The sequence below is a fragment of the Equus caballus genome, chromosome 12 (assembly GCF_041296265.1).
Source record: "Equus caballus isolate H_3958 breed thoroughbred chromosome 12, TB-T2T, whole genome shotgun sequence".
NCBI classification, from domain to species: domain Eukaryota; kingdom Metazoa; phylum Chordata; class Mammalia; order Perissodactyla; family Equidae; genus Equus; species Equus caballus.
In genome coordinates, this window is record NC_091695.1 from 47,437,020 (window position 1) to 47,451,841 (window position 14,822).

General features: G+C 65.1%; 1 protein-coding gene across 1 annotated transcript; it reads right to left on the minus strand.

Annotated features, from left to right (window-relative positions):
- Window positions 1–1,427: 1,427 nt before the first annotated feature.
- Window positions 1,428–12,727, minus strand: CTSD (cathepsin D). The gene is made up of 9 exons (XM_070230245.1): window positions 12,415–12,727; window positions 10,166–10,328; window positions 8,078–8,201; window positions 7,346–7,464; window positions 5,345–5,571; window positions 3,165–3,287; window positions 2,634–2,778; window positions 2,443–2,541; window positions 1,428–2,358 (listed from the first exon to the last, which is right to left on the minus strand). The coding sequence occupies exons 1-9, from the start codon at window positions 12,480–12,482 to the stop codon at window positions 2,191–2,193; spliced, it is 1,236 nt and encodes a 411-aa protein (XP_070086346.1). The 5' UTR covers window positions 12,483–12,727; the 3' UTR covers window positions 1,428–2,190.
- Window positions 12,728–14,822: the final 2,095 nt, after the last annotated feature.

Here is a 14,822-nt window from a genome sequence, read left to right on the forward strand (position 1 = left end):
CTGATGGCCCCGATTAGGGGCGGGGGGCTGGGCCTGCACTAATCCACATGGCATCTGGGGTGTCTAGGGTGTCCGGCTGTGCTCGTCCCCAAGTTCCAGAAGAGGGAACAGAGGTGTCCTCTGGGAGACCTGACCACGCCTCCCAGCTGAAAGAGGGTCACAGTGTGCACAAGGAGCAGAATCAGGGACAAGGATGTGAAGTTGTGGAGCCTGAGTGCCACAGACCTGGGGGGGCACGTGGCCCTGGGACGCACTGGCCTCAGTGGGTGGGAGACTGAGGGAGGAGAGCCCAGGGCTGCAAACAGGCCCAGGGGTGGGGGTGGGGGTGGGGGATGGGGTGAGCCGCTGTCTCCTTCCTGGCCACTCTGCCCTCGGGGCCTCTCAGTGCACAAAGGCTGTGATGACACTCTGCCCGGAAACCCTGCCAGGCCCTGCAGAGCCCTGCCCGCTGCCTGCTCGTATTTCAGGCCCAGAGAACACTGGGCGCGTGTTTACGAGCCTCCTTGCAATTCTGGGTAAATGTTCTTTGAGAAGGCGCCCGCTGGACTCAGCTCTGGGGTGCAGCCCCTGGACCCCCCAGGGTCAGGTCAATGACTGCCACAGCCCTGCAGGCGGAGAAGGCCTCAGGATGATGACAAATCGCACAGTCGCCAGGCCCCTACATCTGCAGGAGTCGGGCTCCAAGGAGTCCGAGCTACTGACCCCCGAGGGAATCCCGCCCCATCAAGGGCTCACAGACTCCCATTCATCCCGTCAGTGCTCCAGACTGTCCTCTGTGCTGGCAGATGCCCCTGACCTCCCTGAAACAGGCCAGCCCAGCCAGGAAGTCACCGCGACCTGAGGGGACTCCTAACTCGGACCCCTGCCCGCTGTGGTCAGGGTGGGTGATCCAGCATCAGCCTGGCTTTTGCACACAGAGAGGCTGCTTCCAGGGGCTGCCAGGGAGGCCCCGTCAGGAGGCAGGCTGCCTTCCCAGGCCCGAGTACAGTGCCCAGGGGGATCTGGAACACTGGGGCCCCTGCCTGGCCCCACCTCTGAAAATCGTGCCTCCGTGCAGGCTCACTCTAGAAACCCTGTGCCGGGGCCCACCCTGCCACCTCTGGCCAAGGCCACATCCTGCTGGTCACAGCTGCAGGTCTCCATCCAAGCCAGCCCTCCCCGGCAGTGTCTCGGCCACGAGGCCCGGCAGTAAGCTGGAGCCTGCTGGGTCCCGTGCATAGAGCAGGGGGGCTGGTCTCTGAGCCAGCCCAGGGCACCCCCAGAGGCTTAACCCCCTCCGTCGGGCTGAGTCAGCCCTCCGAAATGACGGCATCGTGCCAGTCACACCAGCTCCTTCCCCATGTCCGGATTTAGAACTATCGCCCCCCCCAATCCCCTTCCCCCCGCCACCACCGGCCCCAAGCACAAAACACGCCAACACACAGGCAGAGGCTCAAACCACTGTATTTTCATGTCAACTTTGGCTCTCGGCTGCTAAGGAGGGCAGCAGCCACAGAGAAGACGGGCACCAACCCCCCGCCCTCCCCCCCCAACCCCTGGGCCAGTGAATGCCCTCCTGGACAGGGTCAAGCCCCAGGATGACCCCCACAGGCCTCACAAGGCTGGCTTTTGTTCCCTCCCCGCCTTTCAGTTCCTTCCTACTCATCCTCAGGCCTCAGGCAGCCCGTTCCTCCATGGGCCCGGGACAAAGAGATGTGCAGGGGCAGCAGCGCCAGCCCTGGGCCTCAAGCTGGACGGAGGGGCAGCCAAGAGGACAGCCTGGCACACAGCGGGGGCTCAGCCCAGAGGCCCTGCCTAGGCAGCTAGGCCCCCGGGGCACAGGCCAGGGAGGGGACTACCTGGGGGCAGGGGGCCTGGGACACACCACTGACTGGCTGCCAAGCCAAGCTGGGTCTTTCAAGTTAGTGAAACGGCTCTGTGCACAGGAGCAGCCCACCGCTCTGTCCGGGGCCCCCATCCGTCCACCAGACAGACAGACAGACGGGCAGGCGGCACTTCTGAAACCAGAAAAGGGAAAACCACAAAACAAAACAGCGGCCCGTTGGGCTGGCGGCCTCCAGAGCCAGGCTGCGAGAGGGCAAGTGTGAGTGTGCAAGTGTGTGTGGCAGGGCGGGCCGGGAGGGCGGGGGGGGCGGCCAGCCTCCTCCTACTGGACTCTCCTCCGTTCTCTGCCAGCGGGCAGGGGACCGGCTAGAGTCTGGCGGCCTCAGCCAGGCCCACCCGGTTCTGGTCGCGGTCAAACACGGTGTAGTAGCGGCCGATGAAGACGTCGCCCAGGATCCAGAGAGGCCCGCCGGGTGGGGGGATGTCCATGCCCATGAACCCGCTCAGGCAGATGGTCTTCCCGGCCTGGGACACCTGGAACAGCCACGGCGGTCACCACTCAGCACCCCACCCTGCCCAGGCCCCTGCCCGGGCGTCCAGCCCCGCTGCCCCACTCACCTTGAGGGTGTAGTCTTCTGAGGACAACTTATAGCTCTGGTCCCCCAGCTTCACGGTGACCTCAGGCAGGCTGGACACCTTCTCACAGGGGATCATGTACTGAAAGAGGGAGGACAAGGCAGCATGTGCGTAGGGACAGCAGCCTGGGGGCGCCTGCCCGCCCACGCACCTGGTCCCCCTCAGCCGCTCACCTCGCCCTGGATCAGCGGCACGGCCCCGATGGCCTTCTGTAGCTCGCGCACCTCCTCCACGGGGCCCACGATGAGCGAGGTGCCCGTGTCCACGATGGCCTCGCAGCCCCCCTTGCACAGCGTCAAGCTCTCGCCCACTTCCACCCTGTGGGGGAGGGGGTGTGAGTCGCCCCGTGGGCCCTGGGGGGGCCGGGCTACCTCCCAGGGCCACCTGGAACCCCGCCCGCAGCCCCGTGCCCACTCCTTCCTTGGGCCTCGGCTGGGAGCAGCGCCAGGCGAAGGGGCTCGAGAGGTTGAGAGCAGGTGGACAGCCACCAGGTGGCTGTGCAGAGAGGGCACTGGCCACCGGCCGGGGTAGAGTGTGCCTAGGTGCCAGGAGGTGGGGAGGGGTGCGAGGGGTACGCGGGGCCAGCAGGCCCCACCACCGCCCCCACCCGATCCCACCTGGCCTGTGGGCCAACCACTGCCCCCCACATGCTGCAGCCCCTGCTCCCTGCAGAGCCGTGGGAGGGCTCCACATCCAGTGCTCACCCTTCCATGTGGATCTGCCAATAGGCCATGCGGGTGACGTTGTAGTAGGACAGGGAGCCCTTGTAGTACTTGGAGTCGATGCCGCCCAGCATCAGCTCACCTCCTGGCTGTGCCGCTGGGTCCCTGGAGGAAAGAGGAGGGGGAAGTCAGGTGACCCCTCAAGCAAAGGAGCCCCCCGCCCATGCCTGCACCGTGCATCCAGCCTGAGGACTGGGTGGGACAGGCATAGGCTGGGACAGGAAATGAGAAGTAAGGTGAGGCAATCTCAGGAGGCCTCCTAGAGCAGGGGCCTTCCTGGGTCCGCAGGGGTGGAAGGATTCAGAAGGGGCAGAGGAAAGGACGGGACTTCCTTCTCCCCCAGGGGAGGGGCTCCAATTCCTTTCCCTGTGTGGACTGTAGGCCAAGCTTGATCCCCAGCAGAAGAGATCCTGGTCTCCCAGCTGAGGATGGCCAAGGTCAGGCCAGTGGGCAGATGGTGAAGAGAATGCTAGGGGCCCAAGGAGAGGGAACCTCATCTGCCTAGAAAAAACCCAAAGAGGGCTTCCAGGAGGCAGCATCGGGCAACCCTGAAAAATTGAGCCACCTGGTTTCTGCCCCAGGACCTTTGCACCTGCTGCTCCCAAGGATGCCCTACTTCCAAATCCTTGCACAACTTGCTCCCCTTCAGACCTCGGCTTCCCTACTCAGAGCCCAAGCTGGCGGGTGACCCTCCCCACCTCAACGCTCTCATCTGGACTTAATTTTTCATCTCAGTATCATCTTCTTGGCCTGTCCCCACACTCAGAAGCACCAGGCTGAAGCACCCTATCCTCCTGCCACCACTGTGGTGCCCACCCCATCTGCGGCCTCTGCCTCTCGTCACCTCCGAAATCCACATGTGGAAACCAGATCACGCCTCCAGTTCCTCACCCTGCCCGCCAAACCTGCCCCTGCGAGCTGGCCAGTCCTCACTTCCTCACCCCACCTCCACCTCCTGCCTGAGGCCGTCACCCAGGAGTCACGGCACTGGGCTGTCCGTCCCCAACCCCAGGCCTGGGTGACCTCCTGGGTCTGCTTCACCTCGTCTGCCTCCCCAGGGCCCAAAGGCTCACGGGGAAATGACCCCTCATCTGCGTCCCCCCATCAGCGGCTGCTGGGGAGTCTTCACTGCTGACCAGGCAATGGGACAAAGAGCAGCATCCACGCAGAGGCCAGGCTGAGGGCGGCGCTGGGCAAGAGGGCAGGGCTCCGGGCTGGAACTCTGCCCGAAGGGCCCAGGCTGGACCCCAAATATAAAGGAGTCCTGCAAAGTGATGGGCCCAGAGAGGGGGCATGCGGGGCAGAGTGACCAGGAGCGGCTCGGGACAGCGGGCCGCCAGCTCCCACTCTGCCGAGAGCCCCATCCCTCGGCACACCCGCATCACTCCTCCATCTGGGGCTCCCTCTCGGGACCAGCAGCACCGTCCTGAGGAGACGGAGGCTGGAGGAGCGAGGCCCCTTCCCAAGGTCACCCGGCCATGGGTCATCTACCCTTCCACACGGGGGCAGAGCGGCCGCTGGGATGGCACCCCCTTCTCCCCAGAAGGAAAGGGCAGCTGGTACCTACGGGGGCGGCCAGGGGAGGCCACTGTCCACATGGTCACTGGGACCCCAGGGCTTCCCGAGCAGCATCGTCCTGTGCCCTCTCTGCTCAACGCCTGGCACTCAAGACCCATCGTGGGTCCCCTCCCATGGGGAGGGCCCAGCCCCACTGCCTCCAGAGCTCCTGTCACAGATTGGGGCTCACAGCCTTGCCCCCTCTGGGACGACAGCAACCACGGAGCCAGGACCACATCTGCCCATCACCAGACCTGGGGAAGGTCGGGCAGAGAGATGCAGGAGGAGGAATCGCCATGACCCCTGACCCGGCTCTGGTTCAAAGGACAGAGGCCCAACCACCAAGATCCCGGACCCTCAGCCCGAGCACCTCCCGCTGGGCGTCCCTGGCAAGACGCAGTCTCCTAGAAGGCTGCCTGCCCACCTGTAAAAGGGCAGAGAACAGGTGGCAGGAACTGAGGCCCTGTGCCCAGAAGGAGGACACAGGGAGGCAGGCGCAGGACTGCGACCGGGTGGCTGCTGCCAGAGCCCCCGTCACCCCTGCATTTCGGCAAAGCCGAGCCCAGGAGGGCCGGGAGGAGGGGCCCAGACGCCTCCTGTCCCACCTGTTCAGGTAGAAGGAGAAGATGTTTTTGTCCACCAGCTTCTGCTCCATCAGGTTGTCAAAGACGGGCAGCACGTTGTTCACCGAGATGCGGGGGTAGGCCATGCCCAGGATGCCGTCAAACTTGGCCGCAATGAAGGTGATGCCCGGCTGCTTGGTGGCCTCCCCAAAGGTCTGCCTCTCCACCTTGACGCCGCGCACGGTCGACAAAGCCATGTTACAGGGCACCTGTGGGCCGAGTGGGGGTCAGTGGGCCACGCGCACCACTGAGCTCGACCCCTGGGCCACCCAGGTGAGCCGTGGCCTCCGTCTCTGTGCACACAGCCACAGCTACAAAACCCAGCTCAGTCTCCGCCCATCGCCTTGCACCTGGGGCCTCGAGATGGGCAGAGGACCCAGAAGAAAGGGCTGGTGGCACTGGACCGAACACAGCCAGGGTCGAGGCCGTGGGGACGGGGCTTCGGAGGCCTGTACTCTGCGAAAACTTTTTAACAAGAGACGGGAACGGGGCGAGCACAGAGGGCTGGCTCCTCGCTGAGCTCCGGCTGTCTCACCCCAGCCCCTCCCCACCTTGGCCTGTCCCTGCCCTTGGGCTCAGCTGGGGAGACTGGAGAACCCCATGACCCTCCGGCTCAGAGGACTGGGACTCAGGCCACACAACCCTCTCCCCCATCGCTGTCCCCTCCCCCAACTTGGGCAGAGGCTGCAGGGAGATAAAGGGGGGCCAGCAGGATGTGGGAAAGAAGTGGCTGTTTGGGGCTGACACCAGGAGGAGGGGGGCGTGTTGGGCAACATCCTGTCTCAGGCCCAGAGAGCGGGGAGGCGGAGCCCCCCAGATAAACCGATAGACTCAGCAGGCAGACGCAGAGTGAGTGTGAGTGTGCGTGCGTGTGTGTGTGTGTGTGTGTGTGTGTGTCGGGGCTGGGCAGGGCGGTGGGGCGGGGGGGGGGGGGGCGCTGCGGGTAGTCTCCTGACCCGCTGGGACCATCAGAGGTCAGACACGGCCCCAGCTGGAAGAAGGGTCTTTTCTCCTGGACCCTGGACCCCTGGCCCTGCTGAAGGCTCTGCTGCCTTCCTGTCCTGCCTGGGGCTGGGGGCTGGGAGCTGGGGCCTGGGAGGGGACCTTCATCCACTCTGCTCCTCGCCCCCCAGAACTCTCAGTCCAGGCCCTCCTGCGGCCCCGGCACCAGGCAGCTCCCCACCAAGTGCTCGCGGGCAGAGCACTCAAGGGCCGGCTCACCCGGCCTGGGGGAGGACAGCTCGTTCTGCATGTGGCCCCAAAGACCTTCCACCTCAGGCACGGACAGCCATCCCGGCTGCTCCCTCTCCCTCCCAGTGTTCCCTGTAGGTGCCCTCTGTCAGCAGCCCAAGAGGGACTCCTGGCACATCTCTGGCCTCCCTGAGCCTCCCCAATTGGAGGGACCCGGCCAGGCCCGGCCCCTAACCCAGGCCCCCATCCTTAGGCCTGGCCCTGAGCACCCAGTCGGCACCTCAAACCCAACATATCAGAATGGCACCCCATCGCCCAGAGGCTCCTCTGTCAGCTGCCGGCTAGGAGCCTGGAAGGGGGCCTCCTGGGTCATCACTCACCAGGTCCTGGTCCCAGATCTGCATCCCCAATCTCAGTGACTACGCGGGTGTCAAAACCCTCACCTCGCTGGCGGTTGCCCACCCCACAGTCTCCTTCCAACCCTCTTTGCCATGCCCCGGCCTGCACACACGGCCACATCTGCCCCCATCTCCTTCCCTGCTCTGTTTCTTCACTGCCCAGCGCACTGGGCTCCTTCTCACCTCCCGGCCTCTGCTCCAGCCGGCCTCCCGTGTGCCTCACTCAGCTGCCTGCTGCTGGACGCCCAAAAGCCAATAGCCCCCTGGGGAGCTGGCCAAGACCCCTGCCCTGCCTGGGGAGGAGCTGGGCATCACTCTTGTCCCATCACATCGGGGGAGAATGCCCCACCACAATAAGCGCCCCAACCTGGAAGGACCCCCCCGATGGACTCACCGACACGGTGTCCTGGCTCAGGTACCCGGAGAGGCTGCCCGAGCCGTAGTGGATGTCGAAGGTGGTGCCGTTTTTCACGTAGGTGCTGGACTTGCCGCTATTGTACTTATGGTGGATCCCTGCGCCAGATGGGGGCCCGTCAGCCTGCCACCCCACCACGGCCAGGAGCCCCCCAGCCAGGTCCCCAGTCATCCACTGAAGAGCCCACCTGCCAAATCCCCAGGGGGGGGATCCACCCTGACCCCCAGCCTTGGTGTTGGCCCAGTGAGTGGTCCAGCCCACGGCCTGCTCCACCCTTGGTCACCACGGTCCCAGGCCGGATGAAAGCCATGCGGGCAGGAACAGGTTCACCCGGAAAGTGGGTGCTCTGGGCACGGTGGAGGGGCCAGGCCCTCTAGTGTGGCCGAGAGGTGGGAGCAGCGCATTGCCCAAGAGCTGAGGAGGCCGGGCCCGCTGAAGGTTGCGGTCTGCCCTCCTCGGTGGCAGCCAGCCCACAGCTATGCTGCAGAACGAGGACACAGGCGGAGGCTGGGCTGCAGGTCCCCATGCCCGCAGGGACAGGGTGCCCGTGATGTGACGTGGACGGGGGCTGTGCGCCCCCATGCCGGGGGCACCCCTCTCCCTGCCTGCTCCTGTGTCCACGGGCAGGCAGGCGCTGGGCCCGGCCTCTGGGTCTCTCTGGCCACCGGGGAGAGGGGTGCACGGGGCAGGGCAGACAGGGCTGTGACTTACAGCAGGCGATGTCCAGCAGTTTGCAGTGGACCGAGGGCACCCACAGGTTGGAGGAGCCGGTGTCGAAGACGACGGTGAAGCACTGCGGGGGTGTCCCGATGCCGATCTCCCCATAGTACTGGGCCTGGTGCGGGGCACGGGCTGTCAGGGCGGGGGAGGGGCCCACCTCTCCACCGGCCCGAGAGAAGGCCACCACTATCCTGGGAGCCAGGCCTTGGAAGCCCAGGCCAGAGGATGGGTGCCAGGGTCCAGACCTGCTGTCACGGCCACCCCATCCTCCCCCACCGGCCAGCCCCTGCCCTCGATCCCACGGAGCTTCAGGCTCCCGGGCACCTGGGCACAGCGCCAGGCCTGCTGACCACATTAAGGGAAGACTCTCATTTGAAAGACAAAACCTGTGGTCAGGCTCCACCCTCGATAAGAGCCTCAGGAGTGGGAAGTGCCTGGAAGGGGAGAGACTCCCTCCCCAGAATAGGGCCAAGTCAGGGCCTGACTCTGGGGCCTAGTTCCTACACTGTCCCTGCCTCACAGGGTCAAGCCTGGGGGGCTCCCAGGGAGAGGGGGTCCAGGTGGCCGAGGGGAGACGGTACACCGTGGACGCTGATAGTGCTGGCTCAGAGCCCTTCACAGCCCAGCCACTCTGCCATCACTGCTCTGAGCCTCGGTTTCCCCACCCATACACAACGGGAGCAGAGGCAACCTGGGGGAGGCCAGGGGCAAAGGCGAGCCCGAGAGGGGCACGTGCCCCGAGCCTCAAAGCGGAACCCCATCCTCAGCCCTCTCAGAGGTCAGAGGCTGTGGGCCATCTTGAGTTTGGGGCCGCCTGGGCAACCCCTTGCCCGGGAGGGAGCCTCGGCCACCGCTGCTGCAGGAGTCTGGCTCCTTTCTCTCCGGTCATTTCTCTCTGGCCACTTGGCTGCAGGAACCACCAACAGCTACTGACTCATGATCCAACAGTGTCCAGATTTCGGGTGGGGGGAGGGGGATGACTCAGCAAATCTCCGTGGGGTGGGGGGGGGGTGCACAATAAAGACAGGAACGGGTCAGCCAAGCCCCAGGCAGACAGACCCCCTCCACCAGGCTGGTCACATGCCTGGGAGGCCACAGCTTCCCGACACGGCTGGGGCTCCAGCCAGAGGGCACAGCCACCTGTCCCAACCTCGGGTGGACCAGAGGCTGGATGGCAGCAAGGGGCTGGCTCCCTGACATTCGAGGGCAGGAGATGCAGAGAGGATGTCCTCTGGACATCTCCAGAGGTGCCAGGCTGGGGCCCAGGACCTGTCCCCAGAGCTGGGACCAGGCTGACCCCGCCCCGGTTTGCACTGTGGCTTCCACGATATTCCAGCTTGGAGCCTATTTCCCACACAGGGAGCAGAGTGCATGATCAGGGCTGGCTGGCAACCAAAGAGGAACAAGGTAAAGGACAAGGACTGTCATGGGTGGCCCCAGGCCTTCTGGCAGGACAGGCGAGGACACAGAAGCTCCAGAGAAGTTAGTCACATTGGAGTAGGCAGGCCCAGGAGGACCCCCCCAGAGCCCCCCACCCCACACCCCTTCAGGGTGGGCCTGGGTCTGATTCAAGGCTCCTCCACGCCCACCTGATGGCCCTGGGCCCAGCTCCCTCATCTGTGGAGAGTGACACCGTCCCTGACTCCTCACGGGCTGGTCGGAGGATGAGACACCTGCCCAGCTCTGAGCTGACAGTCAGTGACACCCAGAGGGAGATGTCACAGAGGTGCCAAGGACACCCCCACCCTCTCTCACAACCTTGGCAGGACCAGGACTGGAACCAGTAGGGGGACCTGGAGCTGTGCAAACCTTGTAGGTCAGAACCCTCAATCTGGGCGGCGGTGGGACACTCAGGGAGATGGGCCTGGCTGAGCAGAAGGCGCCCCCCCCCCCCCCCGCCAGCTGAAGCACTCAAAACCACTGGCCCCCGAAAACAGAACTTCACTAAATATACACCGGCTCACACACAGCTTGTCTTAAAGGCCAGCCGCCATCTGAAGCAGTGTCTGCTGCCAACCGGCCCCCACCCGCCCCCCCCCCCCCCCCCCCCCGCGCCGAGCTGACACCCTCCCCACTCACGTCCATGTAGTTCTTGAGCATCTCCGGAACGGGCCCCCCGGTCATCATGGCGGGCACCCCCAGGGTGTATTTCGAAATGGGGCCCTTCGCGATCAGGTCTTCCACGGGACCCCCCACCTCCGAAATGGTCCGGCGGATGGACTTGAACTTGTACAGCGGGATTCTGTCGAGAGAGCGGTCAGGGCTTGCTAGGGGGGGCTGGCCTCCACCTCCCACCTGGACCACTCCCACACCCCACGTCCAAGATAAGGAGGAGTGTGCCCGCTCCTCCCCCGCCCCAGCCACCAGGGGCTCAGAAAGACCCCTCCCCCATGGTCTGGGGCACCACTCTGGTCTCTTCTGTGACAGTGGCGGGTGGGGTCTGTTAGGGCACTGAGTGTCACCTGTCACTCCTGCCCAAAGTCCTCCGAGCCGTCCCATTCACCTGGCCCTCTGGCCACATCTGTTGCTCTCACCGAGACCCCACGAAGAGAGTCCTCAGCTCCCTGGGTGCCTGCCTCTTGGCCATCAGATGGGACTTCAATGCCACCCCCTCTGAGCAGCCCTCCCTGACCACCCCCACTTGCCCTTCACACGACCTGTCTTCCTTCCGGTGCCCTCCCAGTGCCCTCGCCCCCGCCACCATGAACTGTGTCACTTCCTGCTTACCTGTCCTTCCTTTCCCATCCCACACAGACCCCGGGGGACATGGACTGCACCCAGAGTGTGGGGTTCTGCTTCCAGGCCTGCCCGCCTCCAGCACATATGCCCAGCTGGGGCGGCCTTGGTGCTCTGACCCAGCAGGAGAGAGCAGGGGGCTGAGGTCAGGGGTGCTGGTCCTGTCGTGGACAGGGTGCCACCATCAGAAAGCGGCCTGAGGGAGGGGTCCCCTGTGTCTGAGCTTGCTCCCTGCTCCCACGGTCCAGGAGGTGAGACAGGAGAGCACACCTGGGCAAACTCAACCACTTGGATGAAATGTCTTTCCAGCCCTGGGGATCTGAGAGTTCAAGGTCACGGCTGGCTTTTCCAGGCAAGCCAAGGGCATGCTCCAGGAAGACAGGACTCTTGCCTAAGAGCTGGTAGGCTAGAGACCCTGACCCTGAGATCAGGTTGTTCCCAGGAGAGGGACACACCCTCCAGTAACCAAGGAAACAGGTGCCATCATTCCCATATGAGCCCAGAGGAGGGGTGAGGGGCCCTGCTCAGTGCCCCACCCAAAAAGTCCCAGGTCCCTTCCCCACTGCCATGTTTCCCTGGAGGAAAGCCTGTGTGTGGGGCCGGGGCAGGCTCAGGCATACAGCTGTTCCCCACATGGCTCCAGGGGGCACTATTGGCCCCCAAGCCACTGCCCACAGTGAGACCCACACAGGACAGCCCTTTGGCAGGACTCAGTCTCACTTGGACAGCAGCCATCTCCTGCAGCCCTATGACCTCACCCACCTGCCCATGGGCAAAAGGCCCACAGCAGAGGTGGAAGAACGCCTGCTCAGGGCTGGCACAAAGGCCCTGGGGCCAGGGTGGGGGCAGGGACAAAAGGAGGTGGGCCCACTGCTGGGAGAACAGGCTGCCATGCAAGGTGGGAGGGTGGAGGTGGAGGCGCCAATCATCAGCCCAGCTGGCACAGCCCTGGTCCAGGCCTGGCAGTCAGTGGCCTCATCTGGCACAGGGGGACAGGCTCCTGGGCCTGAGGAGGGTGTGGTCCTCACTGGGGCGGGTAGCGTGGGTGGTGAGGCAGCCCAGGGCCTGGTGTCCCCCTCTTAGGCTAACTCCCACCTCTCTCGCAGACTTGCGGGCCTCCCAGGGACCGGGGTTCTCCTGGGGGAGGGCCCGTGGTAAGATCCCATGGGACAAACCAGGCGAGTCCCCGCCCAGCTCACAGCTGGTACAGAGGTGCCCCAAGCGAGAAAATGACTTGCATAGGTTCAGGGGGCCCCGGAGCCTACAGCAGCGTCTCCCGACTTCCACTCGTTGGCCCTAAGTGCAGGCACCCCACCCTACACGTCCCGGGGAGGCTGGGTCAGCCCGACTCAGCCATCCTCCCTCCTACCTTCTCCTGTCCCCTCAAGGCCGACCCCACGGCGGTAGAGAGTGGGGGGCTCCCGGGGGCCTTGGGCGAGCCTTGCACCTGCAGAGCTCCCCCGCCCCGCCCGACAGCGGGCCTTGCAGGCTGCGCGCGGGGCGGCGACGGCGTTCCAGCGACGGGGGAGCACGGGGGCGCGGGGCGCACCGGGTTGCACGGGGTCCCCGGGGCGCCGGATGGCTGGCCTCACCTGACGAGCGCGGCGGCGGGCGCGGCCAGCAGGCCGAGGACGAGCAGCAACAGGCTGGGGGGCTGCATGGCGGCGGCGGCGGCGGCGGCCCGGTCACAGCGGAGCGCCCGGGAGGTCGCGCTTATAGCTGGGATGACGGCGCAGTCAGGCCGGGTCAGCTGACACGCTTGTTTGCAACCCGGTGGCTCACGTGGGCCCCGGCGCCGTGCGCGGGGGCGGGGTCTGGGCGGGGCCACGATGACCGCGCCCCGCTCGGGCCCGCGCACGGCGCTCGGGGGCGCGCCGATCGTCCTCACGGGGCGGGAACCCGCCCGGGACGCGAGAAGGGCGGGTTCCGACGTGGGGCTGCGTGTGCAGCGCGGGCGGTCACCCAGCCTGAGCCGAAGGGGACCGGGACCAGGGCCCTCTGGACGCCCCCAGCCGGGCGCTCCCCCGGGAGCCGCGGCTCCTTCCCCTTCCAGGTGCGCGGGGTGCCCTTTGCAGTGCTCCCTGCGCCGTCCTCCAGCCATCGCACCTGTTGCTCCTCCACCTGCTTCCCCCCCATCCCGCCCACCGGGCGCCCGTTCCCCCAAGCCTCTTGCCTCCCACTCTTCTCTCGCCTGGGAATCTCCCAGGTACGCTCTCTGGAAGCTTCAGCTGCCCAGATGGTCCTCATCTTCCCTCTCCAAGTGTCCACAGCCTCCCCCCGACCCCCATTTCCACCCCTGAGAGCAGCACCTGGCCTGGACCTCCTAACTCGGACCCAGAACCGCCCGCCTGTAACGCGGCACCGTCTCCTCCAGGCCCTGACTCCCAAGGGTGCTGTGCTGCGGGACCAGAGGAGCAACCAGCCCTCCTTGCTTCTCCAGCCCCTGGGTCAGTTTTACCAGCCTCGTGGAGGCGTCGGGAGTGTGAATCCCTTGGTCAGGCTGGTGCTCAGCCCTGCCGAGGCCACAGTGACCCACAGCTGCCCCCCGGGACGCTGCATTCCATCTTCCTGCGGGGCATGCTGTCAAGAGCTGAGCTGGTGCTGCCGAGGGAGAGAGCCAGGTGCATCCCCAGCCCAGTCCTACACATCCAGGGGCAGCTGTTCCAGAGGAAAGGAGTTTGCTCAGGTCATTTCGGAGAAGATGCATGTCAAGAAGGGAATGAGGCGGGGGAATGTGCGAGAAAGTGACCAGTGCGGCGGGAGGCTTCTCTGGGGAGGTGACACTTGGGTAGGACGTGAACAAAGAGGACTTTTCCCTGGGTGGGTTCACCCAGGGCACATTTTCCCGAGTGGTCCTCCCAGCTCCCGGACTTCACAGAAGGCAAACCAAGGTTCTGCGGCTCAAGCAGGCAGAGTTGGAATTCCCATCTTCTGTTACCACCGAATAAATCACGAGCCTGACCTGGGCCACCCCCACCCCTGCCCCACGGCTGGTCAGCCTGATGGCCACAGATGAATGAGTGGCCTCACCCTGCCTCCACGCCCAGCTGGTCCACGAATGTCTGCTGGTTCATTTGATGCATGTCTAGATACGTGGACCCGAGTCCTGAGAAGAGCAGACAAACCTCCCTGCCTTTGAAATCGGAGCCGGCTCCTCGGGCTCCAAGGCCCTCCTCAGTGCAGGCCCAGAGGAGGACCCCACGCCCTGGCGTTTTCACCTCCTGCCGGCTGGCCGGTATCTCGGAGAGGTCAGCCGGGCCCTGGGTGGGCTGGACTCCAGCACGCAGTGGAAGGTGTCCCAGTCGCTGTCCCCCACGGTCACTATGCTCATCCCGGTGTCCAGCAGTGGACAAGATAGTGTGTGTCCCGTGATGCTCAGTTGTAGGCCCGTGAGAAAATGCATCTTCAGAGTGTTGCACCTGCTGCTTCCACAGGGGCCTTGATGAGGCCTGCAAGGCCTCGGGAGAGTGTGGGTGGGAGGCAGTGTGGATGGTCAAAGGGGTCAGGGGCCTGACATGGCAGTCAGCTGCGTCTGGCTGGAGCTGGCAGGGTGTGTGCTGCGCTGGTGTGGGACTGAGATCCTTGGGCTTTCCCCTGAGGACGACAGGGAGCTGCTGAGAAGGGCCCCTCTAGTGGCCCAAAGGCTGGAGAGGTCCCATCCACCTTCAGAGGCCCCTGTCGGTCCATTCAGTCCAGAGTGGAGCCGTTCTCTCTGTGTCATTCCTACGATTTCCCAGCACCCTCCAGTGGCCTCGCTCAGTGCCTGGCACATGGTGGGTGCTTGACGATTACGGTTGGGAGAGAGAAACGACGCACAGGGTCCCAGAGAGAGTGACCCCTGAGGCGAATGAGTGGAGGTCGAGGGGAGTGGCTTCTCATCCCCTCTCACCGCCTGACTCACAGGGCAGACCCTCCCTGTCTGGGCCTCTGCTTTCCCTCCTGGAGAGCCAGGGGCGGGGCCGGACAGCCTATAGACCCTAGACCCCCACCGCGAGGAGGT

What these genes read in the sequence shown, in the direction of transcription:
- CTSD (XM_070230245.1), bottom strand. Translation starts at nt 12,482, where the DNA reads ATGCAGCCCCCCAGCCTGTTGCTGCTCGTCCTCGGCCTGCTGGCCGCG. An exon ending in CCCGCCGCCGCGCTCGTCAG is followed by an intron (nt 10,329 to 12,414) that starts GTGAGGCCAGCC and finishes CTCTCTCGACAG; the next exon opens with AATCCCGCTGTACAAGTTCA. An exon ending in TGGCAGATCCACATGGAAGG is followed by an intron (nt 2,779 to 3,164) that starts GTGAGCACTGGA and finishes CCTCCCCCACAG; the next exon opens with GGTGGAAGTGGGCGAGAGCT.